This window comes from Mytilus californianus, unplaced genomic scaffold, assembly GCF_021869535.1.
Source record: "Mytilus californianus isolate M0D057914Y unplaced genomic scaffold, xbMytCali1.0.p SCAF_5, whole genome shotgun sequence".
Classification (NCBI taxonomy): domain Eukaryota; kingdom Metazoa; phylum Mollusca; class Bivalvia; order Mytilida; family Mytilidae; genus Mytilus; species Mytilus californianus.
The window spans coordinates 29153433-29180830 of NW_026262701.1; the positions used below are offsets into that span (position 1 = coordinate 29153433).

At 31.5% G+C, this 27398-nt stretch overlaps 1 protein-coding gene across 4 annotated transcripts; it reads right to left on the reverse strand.

The window, feature by feature from the left end:
* Positions 1–790: 790 nt before the first annotated feature.
* LOC127702578 (protein O-glucosyltransferase 2-like) lies at positions 791–27379 on the reverse strand. Of its 4 annotated transcripts, XM_052206832.1 has the most exons (10): positions 26863–27379; positions 21866–22071; positions 16784–16995; positions 14491–14568; positions 13432–13604; positions 10813–11050; positions 9614–9823; positions 6740–6829; positions 4492–4608; positions 791–3135 (listed from the first exon to the last, which is right to left on the reverse strand). In XM_052206832.1, the coding sequence occupies exons 1-10, from the start codon at positions 27066–27068 to the stop codon at positions 3109–3111; spliced, it is 1557 nt and encodes a 518-aa protein (XP_052062792.1). In that variant the 5' UTR covers positions 27069–27379; the 3' UTR covers positions 791–3108. The 4 variants fall into 4 exon arrangements, with proteins under 4 accessions (XP_052062792.1, XP_052062796.1, XP_052062795.1 ...); XM_052206836.1 differs by lacking the exons at positions 21866–22071; positions 26863–27379 and adding an exon at positions 21382–21388; XM_052206835.1 differs by lacking the exons at positions 21866–22071; positions 26863–27379 and adding an exon at positions 20836–20842.
* Positions 27380–27398: the final 19 nt, after the last annotated feature.

Below are 27398 nucleotides of genomic sequence, written 5' to 3' on the forward strand. Positions count from 1 at the left end.
ATAAGTCAAACTAATAAAAAATCTATTTCTTTAAATGCTATTTCTTGATCATGAAGACAAATGTTGACAAAGTTTTTGATGTCTAACAAAGCTTTTAGTGTGACGTCCATTTTCACTGAACAAGTACATATTATTGTTTAGGGGCCAGCTGAAGTCCGCCTCCGGGTGCGGGATTTTCTCCCTGTGTTGAAGACCCATTGGTGACCTTGGGCTGTGTTCTGCTCTTTGGTTAGGTTGTTGTCTCTTTGACACATTCCCCATTTCCATTCTCAATTTTATTTTAAATAGACTGAACCTAAATGCTGACCATGCCAAGAAGGACGATGACAGAAAGTAGAGTTGCTATGTCTCACTTCCTTGATATTACTCACAGGCATGACAAAAACCCTTGAGACGATTTGTTAGTGGCACATTGTTGCTCAAGAAGACAGGAGTATGCACTCGTTTGATATAATAGCCAGGAAGGCAATTAATTTCAACTATTTTTATATGCAAAAAAAACCAACAACAGTGTTTAAAGCCTATAGGTATATCCCAAGGTATATCCTATTATAACATTGTAAATCTATGCATCTACAAAATGAAATATTCTCTGATGGTCACATGCAGTAATTGAGTAACATTGCCATTTTTAGAAAATAGGTATTTTTGCTACCGGTATAATACAACTTTAGTGCCAAGTTGTTTACCCAATCAGATGAACAGACAAGTGATTTCTTTAGAGCATCTTGACTATAGAGTCAGTGGGGCCAAAATTATAATGCCGTCGATTGATAACATAGAAACATAATATAATTATAATTTTTTTTATTAAAATTAGAGTACATATCTATCTTGAAAAATAAAACAAAAAATAAAATTGTCTTTCTGTATCAAGGTCTACAATGGTAATCAGCAAGAAAAAAAAGACTAGTAAAGAATTGAAATGCACTTCTTTGTGTAGGAATCTCATATAAAAATATTTTGTAAGATGAAAAAAACAATGACAGAAACCCATTACTTTGAATGGACTTCTGACTATATTTATATGTAAAGGACGGAAATTTCATATGAAAGCAAACAAATTAAAATAGCTATTAGAAGATAATGGAAAACATCCTAAAAAATAATATACACTTTCTGACCAACAATCAGTTTTTTAAACAAGTTTATAATGACTTAATTTGACAAAATGTAATTAAATAATAGCTCATGTAAAATTTACATGAGAAGATAAGTATTGACCTTATGGACTCAACATCATAATACACTGGCAATACATGTATTAAGATAGTTCAGGACTGTTGAATATGTAGAATTACATATGCACTAAAAATAATAATTTTCTGCCTGAACAAGCCTTTAAAAATTCTTTTGATGTTATTTTCGCAATGTTCCATCATCCTTGTCAAGGGATTATTACAATCATGGATCAATGTCATTTCGTGAACAAACAGCAAAAACCGATGAATGAATGACTGTACAATAACATTTTAAAGTCTGTTCCCCTTCTTAGACTCTATGCATTGCATAGTGTAAGGCTCAAACATTGAAGGCTTACATTTTTACAGGGCATATAAATTGAAAGAATACATAATGAATGAATGACAAATGACAGAAGATGTAATACATGGTTATCTTACAATGTATGATTTAAAGTTATTTTTATTTGGTATAAAACATTACCAATATCCTTATAAACAATTTTTCTTTCCTTTTCTCAAAATTAACACTATAAAATATTCTAAACTATATAAATAATATAATTATTCATTCATGTATTTTGACTAGATTATATACATGCAACTAGCACCTATAAAAATTAATGTAAACACAGCTATTTTGCGTGGTGAAATATTTTGCAAGTTCTTTATAAGAAGATTTTATGTCAGAATATTTTAATGGAAGTTTTTTTTCACCACTTATACATTTTACCTAGCAAATACAGTTCAATGGGGAAAATATAAGCACTATTCTAAACAAATGTAAAATACTTGAAAAATAGCCCCATTTGAAGAGTAGATTAGCTGAACTATAGCCAACCATCTAAAAGTTATAGGGATTTGATTGCACTATTTTACCTCTGAAAATCATCTGAGTGAATAATAAAAAGCTATAAAGGTTAAAGATGTGTATAATGAAGCAGATGAAAGTGCTCTACCAATAAATGTGCAAATAATATCAATAATATTGTATTTTGTAGAAAACTAAATAAGATACCTAACAAAAACTAGAGCTAAGATTTACCCATATAAATAACAATATATTGTGGTGCCAATCTGCAGGGGTTCAAATTTGCTCTAAATAGTGAAAAGGTCCAGGACCATTTGAATTTTCAAATAAAAGGTCCTATATAAAGCATCAGTGTACAAAATGGCAGGTCCTTGACTTGTGTAATTCAAAAATGAAAAGTTCTCACCTAGAATAGACAGGTTTTCTACTTCAGACCCACACTAATTTGAACCCCTGCATTGAGTAATATAATAAATATATCTGTGGTAACCCACACTAAAAACATGCGACTAGATGAAAGGCGAATCATAAAATAAATTCAAATTTTTTAAAATCAAAGGCAGTTTCTGAAAATGTTTGTACACCTTTGATAAAAATAACTAAATTTACTGATTCGGAGCATCACAATAAAAGCACCAAGCACTAAACTTTTGAAAAATGTGGTTTGTTATGGTAATTGATTATTTTTTCAACTAACAAATGTACAGGTTTCAATGCAATATGAAAAATTAATGATAAAAACAACAACAAAAAACTGGTTTGGTGTTGCAACAAAATATCATTAGCATACTATGAACTTTAAAATGTAACAAAAGAAAAAATCTTCATTAATGACCTAAAATATTCAAAATGTATAACATGATAGTAATTGTCAATTATGAAGTCATGGAGAAATGGCCCAAAATCAAAATTAAATATCATTCTCTTATGAATAATGACAGTCATGGATCTAAGGTATCTCCTGAATATTTAGATATTGCACATCATTAACCATTCATAACATCAGCACGTCTAAGTTAGCTGTCTAACAAGCCAATTGGCCTCCTTTTGGTCATATCTTTCTTCTGATTGGTCCCTCATTAGATGTTTATGTAGTCATGGAAACACACTATGTTGTCACAACTCATCTTTTTTCTCCTTTGTCTAAAATTAAAAGTATAAAAACATGAAAGTATTTGACAAATTAGCCATTAAGACGGTTTTACTGTATACATGTACTTAGGCGATAACCCATGCAAAAAGTGTCAAATCAAATTCAAAACAATAAAACAATACTTGCATACAAACAAACGAATAAGAGATATTCTTCAAAATATACTTTATTTTGTTGTGTTCACTATTACTATGTATAAAAGGATAATTAATGAATTCATTAGATTGCTAAAAAAGTTGTTAAAACCATATAAGGAATATGATCTTCTACACACCATGATTAAACATCAAACCAGATATGAATTAAAGGCATCAATCTATACTGTTTCTAGGTATTACACAGAATATATGCTAACTTAAATTATTATGGGATGTAACTCATGCAAAGCATGAATGAGAGACAGGGACTATTTACCTGTTGCATGGTCAGTAGTATTCATAAATAGTAACATACAGGTAGTAAATTGGTGTGATTGGATGATCATACCACGATAAACTAGATATCATTGAGATGGGAGCCATCTCTGTGGGCCCGCTGTGAATAATGTGTGGTAAAAAAATTGTATCTTTATGATTGAACATGGGGTTGTCAACTGAAACCAAAGTTTTGACCTTGACCTTTGACCTAGGAAGTTGTACATACATTATGACACACCCTCTGGTGTTGGTTTATATACATGTCAAGTATAAACTTTGAAATCATAACGGTTCTCAAGATATAGAGCGGACACGATCTTTACCATAGGACATGGGGTTGTCAACTAAAACCAAAGTTTTTGACCTTGAACTTTGACCTAGGAAGTTGTACATACATTATGACACACCCTCTGGTGTTGGTTAATACACATGTCAAGTATAAACTTTGAAATCATAATGGTTCTCTAGATAGAGAGCGGACACAATTTGTTATGGAAGGACCGACGGACGGACAGACGGATCACTATAGGGCATCCGCCATTCGTTGAGGCCCTAATAATAGGGCCTATCAGTTCCAATGTATACTGATGTTCACAGTAATATTACACTATCATTAAATGCCATACCAAGTTACATTGTTAAATAAATAAATCAAACGCATTCCAAACAAAGTTTCTGTTTCAGCATTATGTTGTGCTTGGCATCAACTTAATTTTACAGTAGCATAATTTAACATGGGGGAGTCACTATTATACACCATTAAGATCGTAATTCCTTAATGGTGGCTGTAGGCTCTAGGCCTCTGTTGGTCTTTTTGTGCTTTTTGGTTGCTGTCTTGTTAATATAAACCTCATATCTCCTTTTATTCACATCTTATTAGTTATAATATAAGCATTATTTGATCAGACAATATTAACAATGATTTGTTACCTTTGACTTTGTTGACCTTTTACAGTCACATGTTGCATCATTGTCTGTAGGCTGTTCCACTGACTCCCAGCTAGAATCGGGTAATTTGGGTTTATATTTTAATAATTTGGAAAACTTCTGTAAAATAGAACACAACAGGTATCATGATGAAAAAGAAATATAATCCAAACTATCTCAATAAAACTGAATTTAAAATGAATAGATATAAGATGATGTGGTATGAGTGCGAATGAGACAACTCTCCATCCAAGTCAAAATTTATAAAAGTAAACCATTATAGGTCAAAGTACGGTCTTCAACATGGAGCCTTGGCTCACAACGAAAACCAAGCTATAAAGGGCCCCCAAAATTACTAGTGTAAAACCTTTTAAACGGGAAAACCAATGGTCTAATCTATATAAAAACTGAGAAACGAGAAACACTTATGAACCACATCAACAAACGACAACCTCTGAACAACAGATTCCTGACTTGGGACAGGTGCAAACAATTGCAGCGGGCTTAAATGTTTTAAAGGTACAAAACCTTCATCCTTATCTGAAACAATAGTGTAACATCACAACATAGAAAGACACACTGTAAAATATTAATTGAAATGGCTGAACACAATCAAAAGACATATTAACACCAGTGAACATACACAGAGTAAATAAATTTAATCTATGATACAATGTAAATACAACATAAAAACATTTATATTGTGTTAGACCATATATATACATACAAATATATTTCATATTTCAAAATAAACAAGTTTTCTTTCATAAAAATATACATACGATATATACATTTAAATTTTAACTTTTTCATAGATTAAGCGAGGTACATAATAGGGAAATATCTCCTGAATATTTAGATATAGCACATCATTAACCATTCATGACATCAGCACATCTAAGTTTTCTGTCTAACAAGCTAATTAGCTTCCTTCTGGTCATATCTACTTTCTGATTGGTCCTCATCAGATATTTATGTAGTCATGATATTTTGGTGGAAATAAGCATTGTGTACCAAGTTTCATAACATTTGGTTAAGGCAAAGTACAGTTAGTGTGTGGAAACGGCAAATTCACCAATTTTTCCATTTATAAAGGGACATAACTCAAGAATGCAGAAAGTGACCTACCCAAATTGGAACTTGATCTGTGTTTGGTAGTAATAAGCATTGTGTATAAGTTTCAGAACATTTGGTTGTGGCAAAGTAAAGTGAGAGTGCAGAAATGGCAAATTCACCATTTTTTCCATTTATAAAGGGACACAACTCAAGACCATGAAAGTGATGCCACCCAAATTCAAACTGTATTTGGTGGTAATAAGCATTATGTATAAGATTCAGAACATTTGATTGAGGCAAACTAAAGTTAAAGAATGGAAACCAATTTTGGGACTTACTGACATACAAGGCCCACGTCACTCGGCGGGGGCATAAAAATGACAAATACGTTGTAATGTTACACTACTGTTTCAGGTTAGGGTGAAGGTTGGCACCTGTTAAAACGTTTAAACCTGCTGCATTTTGCACCTGTCCTAAGTCAGGAATCTGTTGTTCAGTGGTTGTGGTTTGTTGATGTGTTTCATAAGTGTTTCTAGTTTTTTTATATAGATTAGACCGTTGGTTTTCCTGTTTGAATTGTTTTTACACTAGTCATTTTGGGGCCCTTTATAGCTTGCTGTTCGGTGTGAGCCAAGGCTCCATGTTGAATGTGGTACTTTGAGATTTAATTGATTACTTTTTACACATTGTGACTTGGATGGAGAGTTGTCTCATTGGCACTCATACCACATCTTCTTATTTCTAAATAAGATTGATTGATTGTTGGTTGCTTAACGTCCAGTGGCAAATATTTCATGCATATTCAGGACGATTCTAAATAAGACTTATCTTTGAAGTCTTGAGATATTGAGCTTAAGTTTATGTGATTTTTTTTCAATCCAGAACAAAACAAGATATTTGTAGGGCACAAACCAGTTTTATTCTTTTACAATCACCAGTAAAAAGTTTGAGCCAATTCGGGTAAGGAAACATTGCGGATTTTCTTTTTCATTTTGTAAAAATAACAAGTACCTGCTACATATTTCTGAAAAAAAAAGCTTATATCCCTAGCTTAAAAAAAGAGTTGTCTCCACTTAGACTACAAACTTTTTTTTTATGAAGATGGATTGATATTTCATATCCACTGATGATAAGGTAGCAATTATTACATCAAACTTCATGATGATTTTATCACTATAGACAATAGTGAACTTACATTGAACACTTTTGCATGGTAACAATATATATCTTTTGGTAACAAGTTTTCTCTCACAAAGGATCTTGCATTGCTTACAATCTTTAATACCTGTAAAATAATAAGGTAATTTTATTTGTACTTATATGTTCTTCAGTTATTAAAGGGTAAGCAAAGAATTAAAATTATTGCAGGGTAAGCAAAGAATTAAAATTATTGCAGGGTAAGCAAAGAATTAAAATTATTTCAGAATTAATAAATTGCTTCGCTAAGCACAGCTGGATACGACCGCAGATGTCCAACCCTGAAAAGTTGGGCCAAAATGGACACAATATTCATGCTTGATACAGGTCTGAATTTGGATTGTAACTAAATTTTTGACACATAATAGGTTTCTGACACAGAATAACTGTAGTTAAAGAACTTCAAATTGGTTATATGATTTGAATATTATATTCAATTTATTGCTTTTGTGCAATACACTATGCTGTTGCGAATTGACCCCCCCCCCCCCCCTACCAAAAAATTTTTATTTTACCCCGGTTTTTTGCTTTTGTGCAATACACTATGCTGTTGAATATTAACCCCCCAAAAAAAATATTTGAAGAAATTTTCTTTAAATTTCTGAAATCTGAAATGAGAAAAATTGTCCCCCCTCCAATTTTTTTCACCTTCCCCCTTTCCCTTATTCCCAAAAAAAATTCTTTCCCTCAAGATATGGTCAGTATCTCAATTCAAATTTCTAATGCAGTTTGCAACCAAAATTACCCATTTTAAATACATCATTAAAGTAAAAAAATATAAAATGACATACATAGTCATGGCTAAAATTAATATTAATTAATAGTAACTGCTAAAAATAAATTGACAGCTAATCACCTCAAGACAATCATCATTTCTTAATACATAATTTACAAGCAGTGTAAGGGAGGTAATCAAACAGTGTTCTTTAATTTGGATTGGATTACCTCCCTTACACTGCTTTTATCTTAAACCAGAAAAACCCTTGATTTTCCCCTTTTTTGCCCCTAATTACTAAATGGTTTGAGCCATAACCCCCCAAAGTCAATCCTAACCATCCCTTTGTTGTATGGAAGTTTGTGGTATAATTTCAGAGAGATTCATACACTTTAACACCAGTTATTGTCTGGAAACTACAAAAATGCTTATTTGGGCCCCTTTTTTGGCCCCTAATTCCTTAACAGTTGGGACCATAACCCCCAAAATCAATCCCAACCTTCCTTTAGTGGTTATAAACCTTGTGTTAAAATTTTATTGATTTCTATTTACTTATACTTAAGTTATTATCCGGAAACCATCTGTCTTCGGACGATGCTGATGACGACGACGACGACAACGTGATACCAATAAACTACCAAAAAATTTTTAATTTTTGCGGTCGTATAAAAAGTATTACTCCTAGATTGCTAAAGGTACCACAATCTGATTGTCATATATACTTTTTTTTAAAGTTTCTCAAATTACTGAAACAAAGGAGTCATCTGACAGACATACAGGAACAATTATAGAACTGCATTTTTTCTCTGGAAATCCAAACATAAGATAAAATATCCCTGTACAAAACAATTTATTTCATTAAAGCATAATATTTCACTTCCTCATGCAACTTTTCAACCACTTTGTTTGTCTGACTAAGTCACTAATACTAGTGTCTTACCTCTTTTTAGGACTCTTAGCACACTCTACTGTGGATTCATTTTTATTCGTGGTATACCAATTTTCGTGGGTTTCGTGGGTCACAGCGAACCACGAATTTAAGAATTCAACGAAGAATAATCCCGAGAAATGTGTATGGAGTCGGATGTTTATTTCCGGTTATGTTATGCAGTTCTAGTATAGTGTTGACTAGCGATAAACATTGTAACATAACACGTGTATTGAAAGAAGATACAAGTATTCCGATTAAATCAATAATAAATATATCGAATATCAGTGATAATGTACTTTTTAAAATTGATTAAAACTGTTCATGGAAAATAACTGCAAGTTGTTAATTACCATGTCATAGTTTGGTTTACTGGTGATTGAAAATCAATAGGATTAAGTACGGGGATATTGCCCGTAGGTAACATTGTTTATGACAGGAACATTTATTTTCACACCTTTTACTTATATGACTGTTTATTATATCGTGATTAGGGAAATGAGCTTTCAATCATAGAGTTTTGAATGCCTTATAAAATTCCGACAAGAATTTATAAATTGTAAAACAAACAAATAATTAGTTGTCTCTGTCCATTATTGTAATAGAAGTTTTCAATGAACACTTTAACCTAGAATGACCAAGGGAGGATTTTGACAATTCAAAACTTTTTCAATGAATTCCTTCTTTTTTGTTTGTTTTATTATTGATCAAACCAAGGAGGTTATATGATCTCCAAATTCAAAAAGAAATCCACGAATTACGTATCTGAATTTTTTTTTTTTTTTTGTAATCAGCGATCCACGAATTTACGTATACCACGAAACGTCTTTTTTTCTCTGTCCACGAAAATTGATACCCACGAAAATAAATGAATCCACAGTATTTGTTTTGAGTAGGTCATTGGGTTCTTAATTCCTCTTCATGGCTCTTTGTTTCCTCTTTTTGTCTGACTAAGACACAGATCTTACCTTTTCCTCATGAGTTTTTTGTTCACTTTATTTGTCTAAGTCACGTAGATTGTACACCCTCTTTATAACGATGCAGATTATCTGTTTGACTAAGTCACTTATATCTTACAACCTCTTCATGAATATTTGCCCACTCTATTTGTTGTGACTAAGTCACTGAGATCTTAGCCCACTCTATTTTGTTTGACTAAGTAACTTACAGTTTACTTCTTCATGACTCTTTGCCCACTCTATCTGTTGACTAAGTCAATTATATCTTACCTCCTCTTCATGATTCTTTGCCCACTCTATCTGTTTGACTAAGTCACTTAGATCTTTTTTGTATGGAATATAATGGACATATGGTTGAAGATCATGATAAAAATGTTCGTAATATTCAGATTCATGTTTAAAAACAACAGCATCTCCTGCTAGTAGGTATGGAAATCTGTAAGCTGCCACTGTACCATCCATATTAATTTGATATTTATACTGAAAAGAACATTGATATCAGTGTCAATTAAAAATATTTTTTTTTATAAAAATTGAAGGACTTTATATGCTTCAACCTACCAGCTTAAACAATGAAAATTCAATGAAAATTCTTCAGTGTTAACAGAAATTAGTTTCAAATGATTATCTTAATTTTTGGTGGACCCCACAGAGATTTATCAATTTCCATGAAAAGGGAATAATAAAAACTTCAAAGTTCCTTTCATAAAAGTATCTTGTTAGAAGCGTATGACATTTACAGAAATTTTGTGTAGTAGACTTGACAGGTCATGGTTAAATTTAATTGCAAAAATTCTAGATTATGGAATATAGATATAAGAAGATGTGGTATGAGTGCCAATGAGACAACTCTCCATCCAAGTCAAAATTTATAAAAGTAAACCATTATAGGTCAAAGTATGGTCTTTAACACGGAGCCTTGGCTCACACAGAACAGCGTGCTATAAAGGGCCCCAAAAATTACTAGTGTAAAACCATTCAAACGGGAAAAACAACGGTCTAATCTATATAAAAAAACGAGAAACAAGAAACACTTATGAACCACATTAACAAACGACAACTACTGAACATCAGATTCCTGACTTAGGACAGGTGCAAACAATTGCAGCATGTATAAACGTTTTAATGGTACCAAACCTTCACCCTTATCTAAAACAATAGTGTAACATCACAACATAGAAAGACACACTATAAAATATCGATTGAAATGGCTTAACTCAATCAAAAGACATATTAACACCAGTGAACATACACTGAACAAATAAATTTGATCTATGATACAATGTAAATACAAAATAAATAAACTAAGGGAAGAATAATAAAAGTAACATGTTATACCGCTGTGAAATGTTAAACAATTTAAGAAAGACTGTTTTCCTTGTGTTTTTTTTGTGTCTTTAGATTGCTGTCTAATTAACATGTACCCTACTTTTTTTATTGAAAACTATAAAATACTATGTACCTCATACCTTAAAAAAGTCAAAGAAAGAAATAGTTTTGACAAGTTCTCCATATTTTTCAGGATCTTTAGGGAAGAAAAACATATGTGTTAATGCTGCATCAATGATTTTAGGTTGTTTCCTTGACAACACAACTAGGTCAAGTCTTTCTTGTCGACTGTCTCTACCTCTCCAGAATGCTTTAGCTGTCTTGTTCTCCCACTGTGGTCCTGTATTACCCTGCACTGAGAAAACATCTAGGGAAACTCTGAAAGTGTGAAATGAAAAACTATTACTGACAAGTTAACACTCTATTAAGATGATAAATATACGAATTATTTACATCAGTTTTAGTTATTTTAAATAAAGAGAAGAACATATCAATCCAGTAAGACAGATCAGATCACAGAGGACCGCCCAATACAATTAAGAAAGACATGATTACACACAAAAAAGTAAAAAAACAATCAACAAAAAGTTAACACTTAGCTCTGACAATGTCAATGATTTAATTTTTGAATATTAATCTTTTCTAATAATTGTTTCCTATTTTTCTCATATTAACATTTAATCTTAAAAGTCCTGTTTAGAAATATATTTGGTTTCCTTGAAAAATTATTTGTAATGGATTTGAATTGGATAGTCTCCATTCATTAGATTAAGTGGGTTTTTTTTTTTTATTAAGATTCTAATTTTATGCTTACTTTGATTTAATAAACAAACTAGAATATAAAGTAGCCTTATTGATTGAACTGCTGAGGTATTCAACTTAAATATGACTGTACAAGTTTCTTGAATATTCGTTGAGTCAATATTTCTATCATAATGTATCATTTGATATATCTTAAGAAAGATCAAAATGATATGAATTTCTCTTAAACTTGATCAGTAGTTGCTGCAGTGGGGAGAACTGACCATCTCCACATGTAAAAGCCAGAAGTAATGCTGCCATTCTCCTGCACTCTAAATTCAGTCTAAATTAGGCTATTTCTCATCATGATCAATAGAAAACAATCCAGATAATTTTGGCAATCTACATCTTGCTGGACTCCTTAGATTCCTCTTGAGTTATCAATTAGCAAATACATTGGGAATATTTTGGCAAGATTTACTCACTTCTAAAACACAGCAAAAATTACACAATAACATTTAAGTTTTGAACCAGACTTTAGAATAACTATTCTTGATTTTATTTGACAATGTTTTACTTAATTGTTGTACATTTATAAATATATATAGCAACTGAACCAAGATGACCAAGATTTCTGATACCACCTTACATACATGTACATCTATAAATGATAGCAGAAGAAACGTACCACACACCATGCGGGTGCGGAACATAAATGAACTATAAATTTACAACCATGTTGATAAACAGACTAACTACAGCAGACAATCAAAAAATTATATATATACCAAAGAATTAACAAGGGAACAATTTTTGACAATTTTATTTTCCATTTGCGGCGACAAAAATCTTCCCATTGTTGCCGACGCGCCAGGAAGTAGTAACATCCAACAATGGCCAAGTTGGAAGAGAAGCCTAATGCGAAGTGGTAGGAACCATGGGAAGATCGTCCATTTAGATACCAAGCCTTTAGAACAATGTCATGTATCATATAAAAGTAAAACGAACTCAAGTTACATTGTATACAAACTTTATTTTTCTAAAGTTTGTCTTATCTATTTATAAACTTTATTGCTACTTTCACTTTTCATGGTTTCTCTCACCTTGACAACGTCAAATTCAATGTACCACTTTGAGTACTTCAGTAATTAATTTCTGTATGTAAATTGTTCTGATGACGCCTGCCTTGCAGGCGAAATATGTAGACCATAATAAGTAAATAAAATTGCAGACCATTTGAAGTGTTGTTGTCAATTTTGGGTATTATTTAAATGTTGCATTCATTTGCATAATTAGACAACCCTGCATACCAAGGTATTCACTTCAGGGACTCAATCGAAATGATTCACACAGGCGTTGGTTCACCAGAGTGACCAGACAGAGTTTAAATTTAAAAATATAATGTTGAGTTCTTTTTGATGTATGTTCCTTTTCAGTCGACAATTCTGTGCGGAGCAGGTCAAAGTATTGGCCATTACACATCCAGGGGAATAGAACACTGACCACCGCCTGTAACATATTTATATCTTCTTTGTCCTTCCTTATGCTGCAGAAAATAAATGACTAAGCCAGGAGGTGCCTCAAAACAGTTTCCATTTTATAATCAGAAAACATCTTCTTTTAATGCAACCAATTTCAAATTTTGAATTCTTTTTATATTTTCTTTCCCCCATATATCAGTTTTCATAAAGTTCTACGATGACAAATTACATTGAAATAATTATAATGTACTCATTGATTACTATGAAACATATAATCTTTTTTATCCTTTTTAACATTAGCAAATTAATCCCAAGTTACTTGAAAAATTGTTTGAATATTTAAATCATTAAAGTTCATGGTCATGTCACAGATTTTAAGTAGATTTTTGTATACAACTGCTGCATGTTCAACTTGAACTAAAAATTGAAAAAAAAAATAATGTATTTATCCTTTGTTTTCTGAAATTTTTTTTTTAACATTGTTATATACTGATTTACCATGGACAAATATTGTTCTTATCTCTGACCTACACCTACCTGGACATCATTTCAATAGTGGCCTCTGTGATATCGTAAGTGGGCATAACAATATCTCTGGTGAGATCTGACCCGCACCATGAGAATATTGGGAGTGGGTTATCTTTCTTGTCTTTCTTCTCTAGTGGCCAGTCTCCTAGGTTTACAAAGAATTCAACATCTGGTAACACAACCTAAAATATAACTTGAATTGTTTAAATTTCTTTTATATTGAGACATTCAAATCATAAGACAATGCTGTTCTGCAAGTCACAGATGAAGCATGGTTGACATCAAGCAAAGTATTTCCCTCAAACTGGTGCTTAAGGCTTGCTAGGATCTTGAACTTATTAGGGGGGGGGGGAGTTTTTGCTCCATGTTGAAGACCTCATTGTGACTTTGAGATAAACAGCAATAAAAGCCTTATTCATTTGATTTTGGTTTTTCCTTGTGTGCATTTAATGAAATGATACACCATATACTTCTTTCCAATACAATTAAAAGAGAAAGAGTTTGCTCTGTTGTTTTGAATTGTGGAGGTTATAAACAGTTTCTCTATGCTTGAAATGTATGCTCTTATATATATTGTCAGTTATTGAGTATTTATTTTTTAACATAACTGTACTTATGTGTGCTACTTTATTTTCTAATTTTGTAAAAAATGAAATCAATTATGGTAACCTGTTGAAAAACATTTTTCATAAATTTAATACAAAAAATCCTATTCCCCTGTCAATTGACCTACATCACATTTAGACAAATGCAAAATGATTACAACAGACCAGAAAACTATAACTTTAAATGACAAGATTAAGAGTGAAACTAACACTGCAACCTCAAAACATAAAATAAAATAGTTCCTGCACTATCATTGACTGAAATACAATTTTTTATACAATTACAAAGTTTTGACATATCTATAGATACCTGAACCTCAACTTGAAATTTTCCACAGAACGGAAGAAGACCAAGACAAGTGAGTAGACAGACTGGAAATCATACTGCCCTCTCTTATCGTTTGAGGGGCATAAAATCATAAGGTTACAATCAAAGGAAGGGAGTAACAATTAATTAACTTACCTTTCTTGTCAAGGATAATAAGACAGAATCACTGAACATCTTAAATCCTACATGTTCTCCATATGTCTTCCTGTATATCTGTTCAAAGATGTTTTACAAAATATCAAAAATTAATAATATTTTACTCAAACAAACAAAAACATTAAAAATTTGTGATGAATGATGGATGCAAATTATAACATTAGCTGATTAAATCAGATACAGAAGATTGGTCAATGTGTTAATTAAGAACGATTTGAAAAGGAGTTAGTTTCCTAAAATTAAGTCCATTGTTTCAAGAGAAAAAATATTTCAAGTTAATGAAAAGACATGCAAGTAAGTGAAATAGAACTATTTTTTTCAATCTTTTCTTATAAATTATACAATGCTTTAATATTTACTACCAAAATAGGTCAAAAGTAGAAATTTGGTGAAATTTGACAAAATCATCAGGAATTCAACCAAATTTAGGACTAGGAACCATAGAGCATAGGCTTCGACAAATTAGATATTCCAGTCAGATATGCAAAATGTTGTAACAAACATTATGTATATAAATCTTTTTTGTCAACATATGCGCTCAATGTTTCCAGTCCAAAAAATCAATGGAAATTGACCAGTTTTTCATTGAATTTTCATAAAAAATCAAAATGTGTTCCATTTGTCATGTCATGCAAAGAATGCTAATACTTAAATTTTTAACAAAAAGACCCATTTCCATTCATTGTAATATTTTTCAATAAATCCTAAATTGAATATTTAGCTAAAAATATGGGCCATATCGAACCTATAGATCCTTATCATATTTTTGATTAAATTTAAATTTTATTAAAGATGTTATTATACCAGAGTAAATATTATATCACTATTAATTGTGTATGCTGAAATCTCAATATGAATAAATGTGACTGATAAACAGCTCAATACTAAAAGCAGCAATTTATTAATTCAAAATCTGAAGAAATACATCAGGTCTTTTTTCTCTAAATATCATTTGTGTTTTTCTATTTTTAAGCGAAATATGACAGGAAATGATACATAAATTATTGTTTATAACATATCATATCTATGAATTTAAAATACATGTACAAGTCAAAATACTAAAATCACCTGAATTGTTTATCAAAACATTATAAACATTTTACCCGGATATAGGTAAATATGTACTTCAAAGGTAATAAAGATAATATAAACAATAATTTCATTTTTAATCACATATGCTGGATCTCAATTAAAAGGTCTGAAAACAACATATCTACAGGGCCAAGATTTACAAACTGATGTATGGGCTGATAAATCACTTGTAAGTAAACAGGAGAAGTGAAGAATTTGTTTGCTTTTAGGCTTTCTGTATCAGCATGCGTTTCTAACTTTGTATCCTAGTTGGAATGAATACTTCATTGATAATATAAAAACACTGTTATGACATGTTAGAGGGCTAAACTTGTTGCATGCCATAGTAAAAAAAAAAGATCAAGAATTAAATTTGGTTTGTTTCTTTGTTCAGAGGTGCAATTTTCAATATTAAAAATCAATATGGGATAGCATACAATTCTCATTATGAAGATTATTTCTTCCATTTGAAATGCATGCTTAATAAGCCATATTCCCATTGAGGGAAAAGGACTCTACAGCTTTTTCTTTTCCTCTTTCCCTTTTTTGATTTGAAGATTTTTATACTATTCTATGTACTGGTGATACTGTGTAGGGAAGAGAACATTAACCACACATCTTTTTATTCTTACTTTTATCCATGTTTCTGTATATAATGTTTAAGACTATAAATTCTCATGGATACTATAATGAGTGAAGGATGGAGAATAGATTTGATTTTTGATTTTTGGTGTTTTAACGCCACTTTTAAGCACCACTTTTGGGCTACTTCGTGGTGGCCAGTTGTTATTGGTGGAGGAAGCCGGAGTGCCCGGAGAAAACCACCGACCTTCCATAGGAAAACTGACAATCCTAGTCAATTAAGATTGGAGTCGAGTGCACCCGCATGAGCGGGGTGATGGAGAATAGAGACGAAATGCATAACATGTATCTAATTAATTTTTCAGTAATGAGTAAGAGTGGACATCTACCTGAATAAAGTTTCCGGGTGGAAGGGTAAAGGGAGATAAGATGTACCACTTTATTCTTTAGTGACTAAAAGTGTACTATGAATAATATTGCCTTGTAAAAGGGATAGGAGAGGAGATGAGACACATCACTTTAATATCTTACTTTATTATTTATTGTTTTGAAGTGACTATGAGTGCACATTACCTAGGGGAAGGGGAGGGGAATGATACATATCATGTTATTTTCGTACCTGATTATTAATTATTCTGTAGTGACTAAGGCTGTGCATTCCCCTGTTACTGAACCTCGATACAGCTTCCTCTGCAACTTTTTCTAGGTCCACATTGTCAAATATTGACAGGTCGTCATCTATCTGGTTGTAGCTTTCTGGACAACCCATCACTTCAAACCATTTCTCAATTCTATTGACTGGACAGTTACACTTCTCATGGTATACCATTCCTAGACATAAAAATAAATTTTGATTTAAATCACTTTTTAGTTTAAATCTGTAATAGTAAAATAGAAAAAAAAATAATTATTTTAATTTTGAAGTTTTCATTTATAGTGTTGCTATAATAGATACTTTTTTGACAATGACATACTTATCATTTTTTCTCCCTTTTACAAACATGTCACAGACACAAAGACTACAATTTTGGAGGTGTCAATTCTTTTCTCATCCAAAATTATGATTGGGTTAATCTATATCATACATGCACTTCTTGAAATACTAGAAGAGGTATTTTATTTTATTTGCGATAGTTAAGATGAGTTGTAATTTACAGGACTACAAAAGCTTAAGGTAATATGTCCTAGGTTGTGGTATCTCTAGTGTAAAACAAAATAGGGATGTGTTAGATTGAGCTAGAGTTCCAGCAGAACCGTCAACTTAACCAAAGAGTTTAACTATAGTGTAATGTTCAACTTAGGGCCCTAGCCTACAATATAAAAATGATTGGTTTGACATCCCATTTAAAGTGTTACTCAAGTTGAAAAAAATAATGCAAGTGATAAATTTCTAGTCAATCAAGCATTCCATTCTAAGAGACCAATCTTAATTTGCAGTCAACATGTGTACTGTAAAAAACAATTTTGGATAAAAATAAAGTAGTATTTGTTTTATGGATATAGGTCAAAGAAGATGGGACTTTTATCTTAATGTCAAGCCCTGTAGATACAAGACCATATGTTTATGTTCGTCACTCATTTGTTTTTCAATGAAAAATAGACATGATATACTACGATTGCCTGAAGTTAAATAGTATGTAAACAAATATTAAAATAGTTGCATAACACATTTGTTTTAAACATAAAAAGCAATTCAAGTATCATAATTTTTTATTAAGTTATTTCCTGATTTTTTTAAAAATTATATCTTTCAGCTGTATACTTGGAAACATGTTCACTTCTCGATTTTTCCATACATATATTTTGAAACAGGCGCCTATCAGATTAACAATTTTCAATCTTGCAAAGAATAAAATAAATGACTAAATTGGTGAATGAAAAATAAAACAGAAAAAATAAATTATTTATAGTGTATGGCTTTATGTTTCTATGGCTATCCATTGAACTATAAACTAAAATAATTGGTGTTGCTATATTCATAAAAAATAACAAAATTAAATTTGTTTCTATGGCTATCAAATTTCAAAATTTACATAAATTTCTTTTTCTTGATTTTAATAATTTTTTTATAATGGAAATAAAAAAATGTTATGGAAACAGGTCAACTGTAATATATAAATGTTTGATGATCAGTGACGAGCTTAATGTGGCATGTAAAGTGTACTGTGATTTGAAAATTATATCATGAGTATTCCAAAAAGGCCAGGTGTAAACTTTAAATATAACTCTATCAGATTTTAATATAAAATTAATAAATATGGGAGGGAAAAAGATTCTTTTGGTGTTATTATATTCATCAACAGACATTAAAATCATTGTTTGAGCATCATAATCATATACAATATTCATATCACATTAGAAACATTTCATCTGTTTATCAGTTTTCTTGCCAGAGGTCAATCCTTTTTTGATTTTATCAACAGTTGTGTATAAAGTTTATTTGATATTGAAAGCCATTAAATTTGCTCAGAAGAAACTTCTATATACACTTCAGGTATGGTGCAGTTCCTGAACAAAGCTTTTACCAATGAGCAATATTGGTTTCATTGATTGAATGTTGGATTTTAACACCACTTTCAGCACACTTGGCTATAATATTGCAGCCACTTTTTACTGAAGGAGGAATCTGATTTACCTGGAGATTACAACCTACCTTTGGCAGGACAAACTGGCAATCCTAGTCAATAATTAGGATCAGAGTTGAACACACCTTTCCGCAAGTGGGGTGTATAATTACCTCAGTGTTGACAAGCTAATGACCACTGAAGATGAAATACTCAGACCAACAATGCCTCAGTTGAACATGATGAATGAAAATTAGTAAATGGTTGTTGTTCAAAATATTTATAGAATATCTCATCTAAGAATTAAATATAGAAAATATTCAATTGTGACCAAACAACACATTAATTCACAAATGTGTGTATCACATGAGTTAATGAAAGAACAGCAAATGAGCAGGCACACATATCTCACCCTCTGGATACTTTTACAAGTCTCTCTCTACAAAAAATGGTCCCTCATTCCAGATGTTTATGATTATCAAACTTATGTGAGGGTTTGATGAGTGGAAAAGATGGAACATTATACTAGTTTTAAGAGGATCTAATAAAAGTTGAAGGCACTATCCTGTTGACAAGAATATGTGGGATGCTTTTACAATCCCCCTCCAGAAAAATTTCAGATTTACGATTTTCTAATTAGCGAACTCTTCCACGGTTTTGATGAGCTGAAATCTTCATACAAATTTGAAGAGGATATGCTAAGAAATCAGAGAACCCTACATAATTAGTATAGGATATTTCAACAAGTCCTCCTCCCCAAAAAAATGGTTCCAAATTTCTCTGATTAGCTGACTCATCAAAGTTTTGATGGGCATTTAAAATCTTCTTACAAATCTTTTAAGTCTTTTAAGATCTGTTCAGATCAACATGGGTTTACTGGTGGCATGACATACCTGAGAGTTTATACAATATGACTAGGTCATGACAAACCAGAGAGTATATATAATATGACTAGGTTATGACAAACCTGAGAGTTTGTATATAATATGAATAGTTTATGACAAACCTGAGAGTTTGTATATAATGTGACTAGGTCATGACAAACCAGAGTGTATATAATATGACTAGGTAATGACAAACCTGAGAGTTTGTATATAATATGACTAGGTCAAGACAAACCTGAGAGTATATCCAATATGACTAGGTCATGACAAACCAGAGAGTTTGTATATAATGTGACTAGGTCATGACAAACCAGAGAGTTTGTATATAATGTGACTAGGTCATGACAAACCAGAGTGTATATAATAAGACTAGGTCATGACAAACATGAGAGTTTATATAATATGACTAGGTCATGACAAACATGAGAGTTTATATAATATGACTAGGTCATGACAAACCTGAGAGTATATCCAATATGACTAGGTCATGACAAACCAGAGAGTATTTATAATATGACTAGGTCAAGACAAACCTGAGAGTATATCCAATATGACTAGGTCACGACAAACCTGAGAGTATATCCAATATGACTAGGTCATGACAAACCAGAGAGTTTGAATATAATATGACTAGGTCATGACAAACCTGAGAGTTTGAATATAATATGACTATGTCATGACAAACCTGAGAGTTTGAATATAATATGACTAGGTCATGACAAACCTGAGAGTAAAATTGAGAATGGAAATTGGGAATGTGTCAAAGAGACAACAACCCGACCATAGAACAGACAACAGCAGAAGGTCACCAACAGGTCTTCAATGCAGCGAGAAATTCCCACACCCAGAGGCGTCCTTCAGCTGGCCCCTAAACAAATATATATACTAGTTCAGTGATAATGTGTATATAATATGACTAGGTTAAGACAAACCTGATAGTATATATAATATTACTAGGTCATGACAAACCTATATAAGATGAATAGGTCATGACAAACCAGAGAGTATATATAATATGACTAGGTTATGACAAACCTGAGTTTGTATATAATATGAATAGTTTATGACAAACCTGAGAGTTTGTATATAATATGACTAGGTCATGACAAACCAGAGTGTATATAATATGACTAGGTCATGACAAACCTGAGAGTTTGTATATAATGTGACTAGGTCATGACAAACCAGAGTGTATATAATAATATGACTAGGTCATGACAAACCTGAGAGTTTATATAATATGACTAGGTCAAGACAAACCTGAGAGTATATCCAATATGACTAGGTCATGACAAACCAGAGAGTTTGTATATAATGTGACTAGGTCATGACAAACCAGAGTGTATATAATAATATGACTAGGTCATGACAAACATGAGAGTTTATATAATATGACTAGGTTAAGACAAACCTGATAGCATATATAATATAACTAGGTCATGACAAACCTATATAAGATGACTAGGCCATGACAAACCTGAGAATGTATATACTATGACTAGGTCATGACAAACCTGAGAGTATATCCAATATGACTAGGTCATGACAAACCAGAGAGTTTGAATATAATATGACTAGGTCATGACAAACCTGAGAGTTTGAATATAATATGACTAGGTCATGACAAACCTGAGAGTGTATATAATATGACTAGGTTAAGACAAACCTGATAGTATATATAATATTACTAGGTCATGACAAACCTATATAAGATGACTAGGCCATGACAAACCTGAGAATGTATATACTATGACTAGGTCATGACAAACCTGAGAGTTTATATACTATGACTAGGTCATGACAAACCTGAGAATTTATATACTATGACTAGGTCATGACAAACCAGATAGTACCATATAATATGACTAGGCCATGACAAACCTGAGAATGTTTATACTATGACTAGGTCATGACAAACCTGAGAATGTATATACTATGACTAGGTCTTGACAAAACTGAGAGTTTATATACTTTGACTAGGTTATGACAAACCAGAGAGTACCATATAATATGACAAGGCAATGACAAACCTGAAAGTATATATACTATGACTAGGCCATGACAAACCTGAGAATGTTTATACTATGACTAGGTCATGACAAAACTGAGAGTTTATATACTTTGACTAGGATATGACAAACCAGAGAGTACCATATAATATGACAAGGCAATGACAAACCTGAGAGCATATATACTATGACTAGGTCATGACAAACCTGAGAATGTATAAACTATGACTAGGGCATGACAAACCTGAGAGGTTATAAGGTGATCTGGCCACATTGTGCTCGTTGTACTTGACATTTATGATGATATCTGGATAGGACTCATACAGCCTGTAGCGTACAATATAACTGCCATCCTGAAGATCAAGTATCTGTACCCACACACGAGCACGGTTTCCATTCACTTGAGTTATTGTCACATCAAATGCTTTATCTCCAATGGACCTTGTAATACTGTAGCAGAAAAAAAATTTTAATACAGCAAATTTGGAATATAATGCTCAGTTGGATGATAATATCTTAATTAAATGCTTCAAAATTTCTTATCACTATCAGTATTTTTTAACTCACTGAGTTTAATTGCCACAAAAAAAACTATTATCAATAGACATTTTCATCAGATCTAATTAAATTATACATTGAAAATTAAAATTGTATAATTAAATGTATATGTATCCAGTTTTATAGTTGTAATTTTATTGAGGCTTTCTAAATCATGACAACAAAACCTTGAAATTTTTCAGTCTAAAAAGAAAGAAGTCAAACCAGGTTATTTAAAATGGTTGACTTCTTAATCTTACCAACAAAGTAATGTCTTAATTTTAAGACTTTATTGAGAAAAATATATTTTTTAGGAGAAAATATCCTCAAAATAGTAAAGCTCTGAATTGAAATGGCATTTTTGATTTAATAAATTATGGACAATATCCTCACTTAAATCCAATATTAGTTTTGGTATGGTAAAACAATAATTATCAATAACCAAAGACCTAATAGGTAAATGAATACAGCCATTCTATATAAAGACATGAATTATTTAGCTAACACAATTACCACTATTGCTAGTTTGATTAAATATCTACTTAAAAGGCAAATTATACTGTTCGTTACTTAAATATATACTTTATTTGCTCAATAGATAAGACGCAAGTTAAACAAACTTATGAAGTCTTCTCAAAAATACAATTGAATATATAACTATAAAAATAAAATGCTCCGCTGGGCGCAGCTTGATACGACCGCAGAGGTCGAACCCTGAACAGTTGGGGCAAGTATGGACACAACATTCAAGCTTGATACAGCACTGAATTTGGATTGTGATTAAATATTTGACACAGCAGAGGTTTCTGACACAGAATGAATGTGGTCTAAGAACTTAAATTTTTTTAATTTACCTATTCAAACCATATCATCTTATTTGCTTTTATATATAAATCAGAAATAACCATTTCAAAATGGAAAATTTTACAGAAAAAAAAAGGAAAAAAAGGGAAAAAAAATCCCTCCCCCAAATTTTTGGAACCCCCTTATTATGATTCATCACCCCCAAACTCAATCCCAGCCTTCCCTTTGTGGTATGGTACCTTGCAGTACAATTTCAGAGGGATCCATACACTTGAACACAAGTTATTGTCAGGAAACTAGAAAAATGCTTGTTTTTAGGCCCCTTTTTGGCCCCAAATTCCTAAACGTTTAGGGCAATTACCCCCAAACTCAAACCCAGCTTTCCCTTTGTGATATGAAACCTTGTAGTACAATTTCATAAAGATCCATACACTTACACACAAGTTATTGTCCTGAAACTAGAAAAATGCTTGTTTTTTGCCCTTTTTTGGCCCGTAATTCCTAAAATTTTGAGGCAATTACCCCAAAATCAATCCCAGCCTTCCCTTTGTGATATGGTACCTTGCAGTACAATTTCAGAGAGATCCATACAGTTGAACACAAGTTATGTCTGGAAACTAGAAAATGCTTATTTTTGGCCCCTTTTTGGCCCCTGATTCCTAAACGCTTTGGGCAATTACCCCCAAACTCAATTCCAGCTTTCCCTTCGTGATATGGAACCTTGTAGTACAATTTCAGAAAGATCCATACACTTACACACAAGTGATTGTCATGAAACTAGAAAAATGCTTGTTTTTTGCCCCTTTTTTGGCCCCTAATTCCTAAAATTTTGAGGCAATTACCCCCAAAATCAATCCCAACATTCCCTTTGTGATATGGAACCTTGTGGTACAATGTCAGAGAGATCCATACACTAACACACAAGTTATGTCTGGAAGTTACAAAAATGCTTATTTTTGGCCCCTAATTCCTTAACTGTTGGTACCATAACCCCCAAAATCAATCCTAACCTTCCTTTTGTGGTATTGAACCTTATGGTAAAATTTCATAGAGATCCATTCACTTAAACTACAGTTAGAGTGCGAAAACCAATGTGTCTTCTGAATACGAAGACGACTACGCCAACGTCATACCAATATACGACCGCAAATTTTTTTTGCGGTCGTATAAAAACAATTCATGAAATACAATATGATCTCTAACCAACTAAAAAAAAAGAAGAAATAAGGATTGAAGAAAATTTGTGTGATGATGACATACATGACATATGTTATTATTAAGTTGATCAAAACTGCATATCAATCCTTAATAATGTAGGGTGTTACTGACAACCTATTATATATGAAAGTGCAATAAGAGGAATGATGCATCACATTTTTTACAACTTGCTATATTTTTCCAAAGTTAATAGGATATGTCTGAATTACTTTATATCTATTTTTGGGATGGGTGAAGGTTTTTAAAGTTTCATTGAATGAAGGGTGTGTCAAGAAATCTTCATCCAAAACTAATGACAACGAAGTGATCAGTAATCTATAAAGCCTCATTATATATGTATACAGCTTATCTAATATTCAAACATATATTTTATATTAGGTATAGAAAGACTTAAGTATCTTAGCAAATTGATAGTATTGGAAGTGTTATCACCTTTAAATGACCAGCTAAATAATACTACTCCTGAACTTCAAAGTTTGTTGTACTACTGTTGGACACTGCAGACTTCAAGTTGTTTCATTATTTTTTACCTTTAATTCTAAAATCATTATATCATGTCTTTATAATTAACAAGTATTTTTATACTAAATAGAACAGCTTTCTTTCAGTGGGAAATTGGTTAAAATGATAATCTTTCTAATTTGAACTGATAGCATGGATTTAAAAAGTTTAAACCATTCAAACTTTGTGCATTTCAAAAGCAAAAGTTAGCCAACTGATATCGGATATTAGGAAAAATCTCAACTTTTAGAACACATATTGACAATGAATAATGAAATAAATCAAGCTTTAAAACAAGAAAAGTTAATTTAATGAATCCCAAAAACACTTTTTTATCTTTTTTTCCTCAAACACAAATGTAGCTCACAGAAATCATCATGATTTCAGACACTGACTCTTCTTTTGCCCTTTTTTTATAAACTTGGTCTACAATTTCTATTCACACCCTGAATAATGCTTTTTAGACACTTTACTTATCACATATTTCACAAGCATTTGGAAGACAACTTCAATGTTTACCGACATTTAAATCAATTACATGGGTGGGTAAAAGAAATTTTTGAATCAATTAGATATTTAAATCAATTTTACCAAATTATTTTTCGTAATTTGTACTGTAAACAGTTAATTTATTCTGTAACTCTATCATGTGCAAATATTTTAGACCTTTTATTTCAAAGAATTATAGTCACTGATAGTATATGTACAGTCTATGACAGTGATTAAGTCTATTTTGAGTCTTATAGCAATCATTTAAAATTATTTTTCTTTCATAATAAACATTCTAGAAGTAAAACTTTATTACATCTTTTTTCTTGCCACCTAAAAGCAAGATGAACTTTTGATAGCAATCAATAGCTAAATGCTAATTTAACCATATACCTTGTTTTATGACCAATATTGCTTAAAGCTAACATAATTCACTCATGCTTTATTTCTTGTCTTTTTCTATTATTTTATGAATTAATATCTTCAATTAACAAACATTTGTAGTGCATGTACATTGTGTGCAAGTGTCAATAGTAATAACATTTTACAAAGAAACAGATAAAATGGTTCTTTGGGAAATTTTCTATGACACCAGATTTGTAAAGCAAAGTAAAAAGTGAAAAATAGTTACATGAAGCATCTGAACAATTATAAATAATAATATATGCAGAAATACACTTACAAAGAGTTCAACAACAATCTAATTAAAATCAAATCTCCACACTCACTCATTTTTATATGCTTGATTGCCACATCATGTACATGCAGTGACCAAGCATAAAAAAATTAGCAAGTGCAGTGATTTCATTTTAATTAGGTTGTGTTCAATAGCACCGTCAAAATAAATTCTTCCATAAACTTTTAAACAAATTTCTGCCTCAATGGGCAAATAAATTTTAAAAAATTATCAATATATTTGATTTTTTCCCCTTAAATTTCCTTTTTGAACACTTTTTATCATCTTTTAGTTTTATATAATTGGTTGTTAAATGTTATGAATAAAATTTAATTTCGAGAATTTGTTTTACTCGTCTTAATGATTAAATTTCACATTTGAACTTGTTTCTTCTAAACAGTGAATCAAGATTTGTTTAATAAGCATTTGGATTTTTATAAAATTTAAAAGGTATTTTTACAATTGCTTTGATAGGACAAATTTTCCTTTATTGCAAATTTTTCAGATTGACCAGCTATACATGCAAGGCAACTATCAAATAGCACATTTTCTTATGATTTCTGGCTAAAGTTTTTAAAATCCATTTTGTCAATCAATACTAAAAAAAATTTCAACCTGTACCATATACACCATAAACTAAATTGATGTTGGAAAAAGCTCACCAGATTCCATTTAATTCGCATATTTCCCACCCTCTACATATAAACTGTTGCAACTCTACAGTGAATTTGTATATGGAGGATTAGTTAAATAGAAGAAATTAAGCTGGAAAATGGCATACAGACATTATTGAAATAGGTTCAACTAAAAATATAAAGGGGGGTTCATACTCCAAGTGCCTTAGTGTCTATTGATAAGGTATCACATTAAAATTAATATTGAATAATGTAAATGGGGGACCATTTTTTCTTGGTTGGTTAAATGTAACAAGAGGTCCAAGTGACTGTTGGATTAATTGAAATGTTCTGTTCAACTATGAAGCAAATAATGATATTAGAAATGAGCTAATTACTTACTTATGATTATTGGTGTCCACAGGTTGGATATAAAAATATCTAACAGGCAATGTTATTTTTTTATCAAGCCCTGGTCCATATATGAAAGTTTTTTCGGTATCCACATTCTGCTCAAATGCAGACGATGCATATATAAATTTATAATCAAAATAAATTAGGATTGGCAACCAAATGTGACTTAGTACGAATTTTGTCATAACTTTCATTTATAATATTATGCACAACACCCAGGCCTCAGTTAAATAACATCGTTTTTTCAAAGTTGTATCCACTTATGCAATCAAGCACCACGGGCACCTGCTAAGAAAAATTCGTCTGATCTTCCGGAAGTTCTATTTGTCAGACACACCCCCTTTTGGAACAAACAATGACTGTCAAGTTTGAGCATTTTTTAGTGTTTTATTCAAAATCATATAAATGTTGATATCTCCCGAATTTTAAAAATCCATGACTCCTCACAGATTTAAACAACTTTACCTTAAACATATTGAACTAAATGATTTTGCAACTTAAATAACTCGGGCGACTCTTTAAAA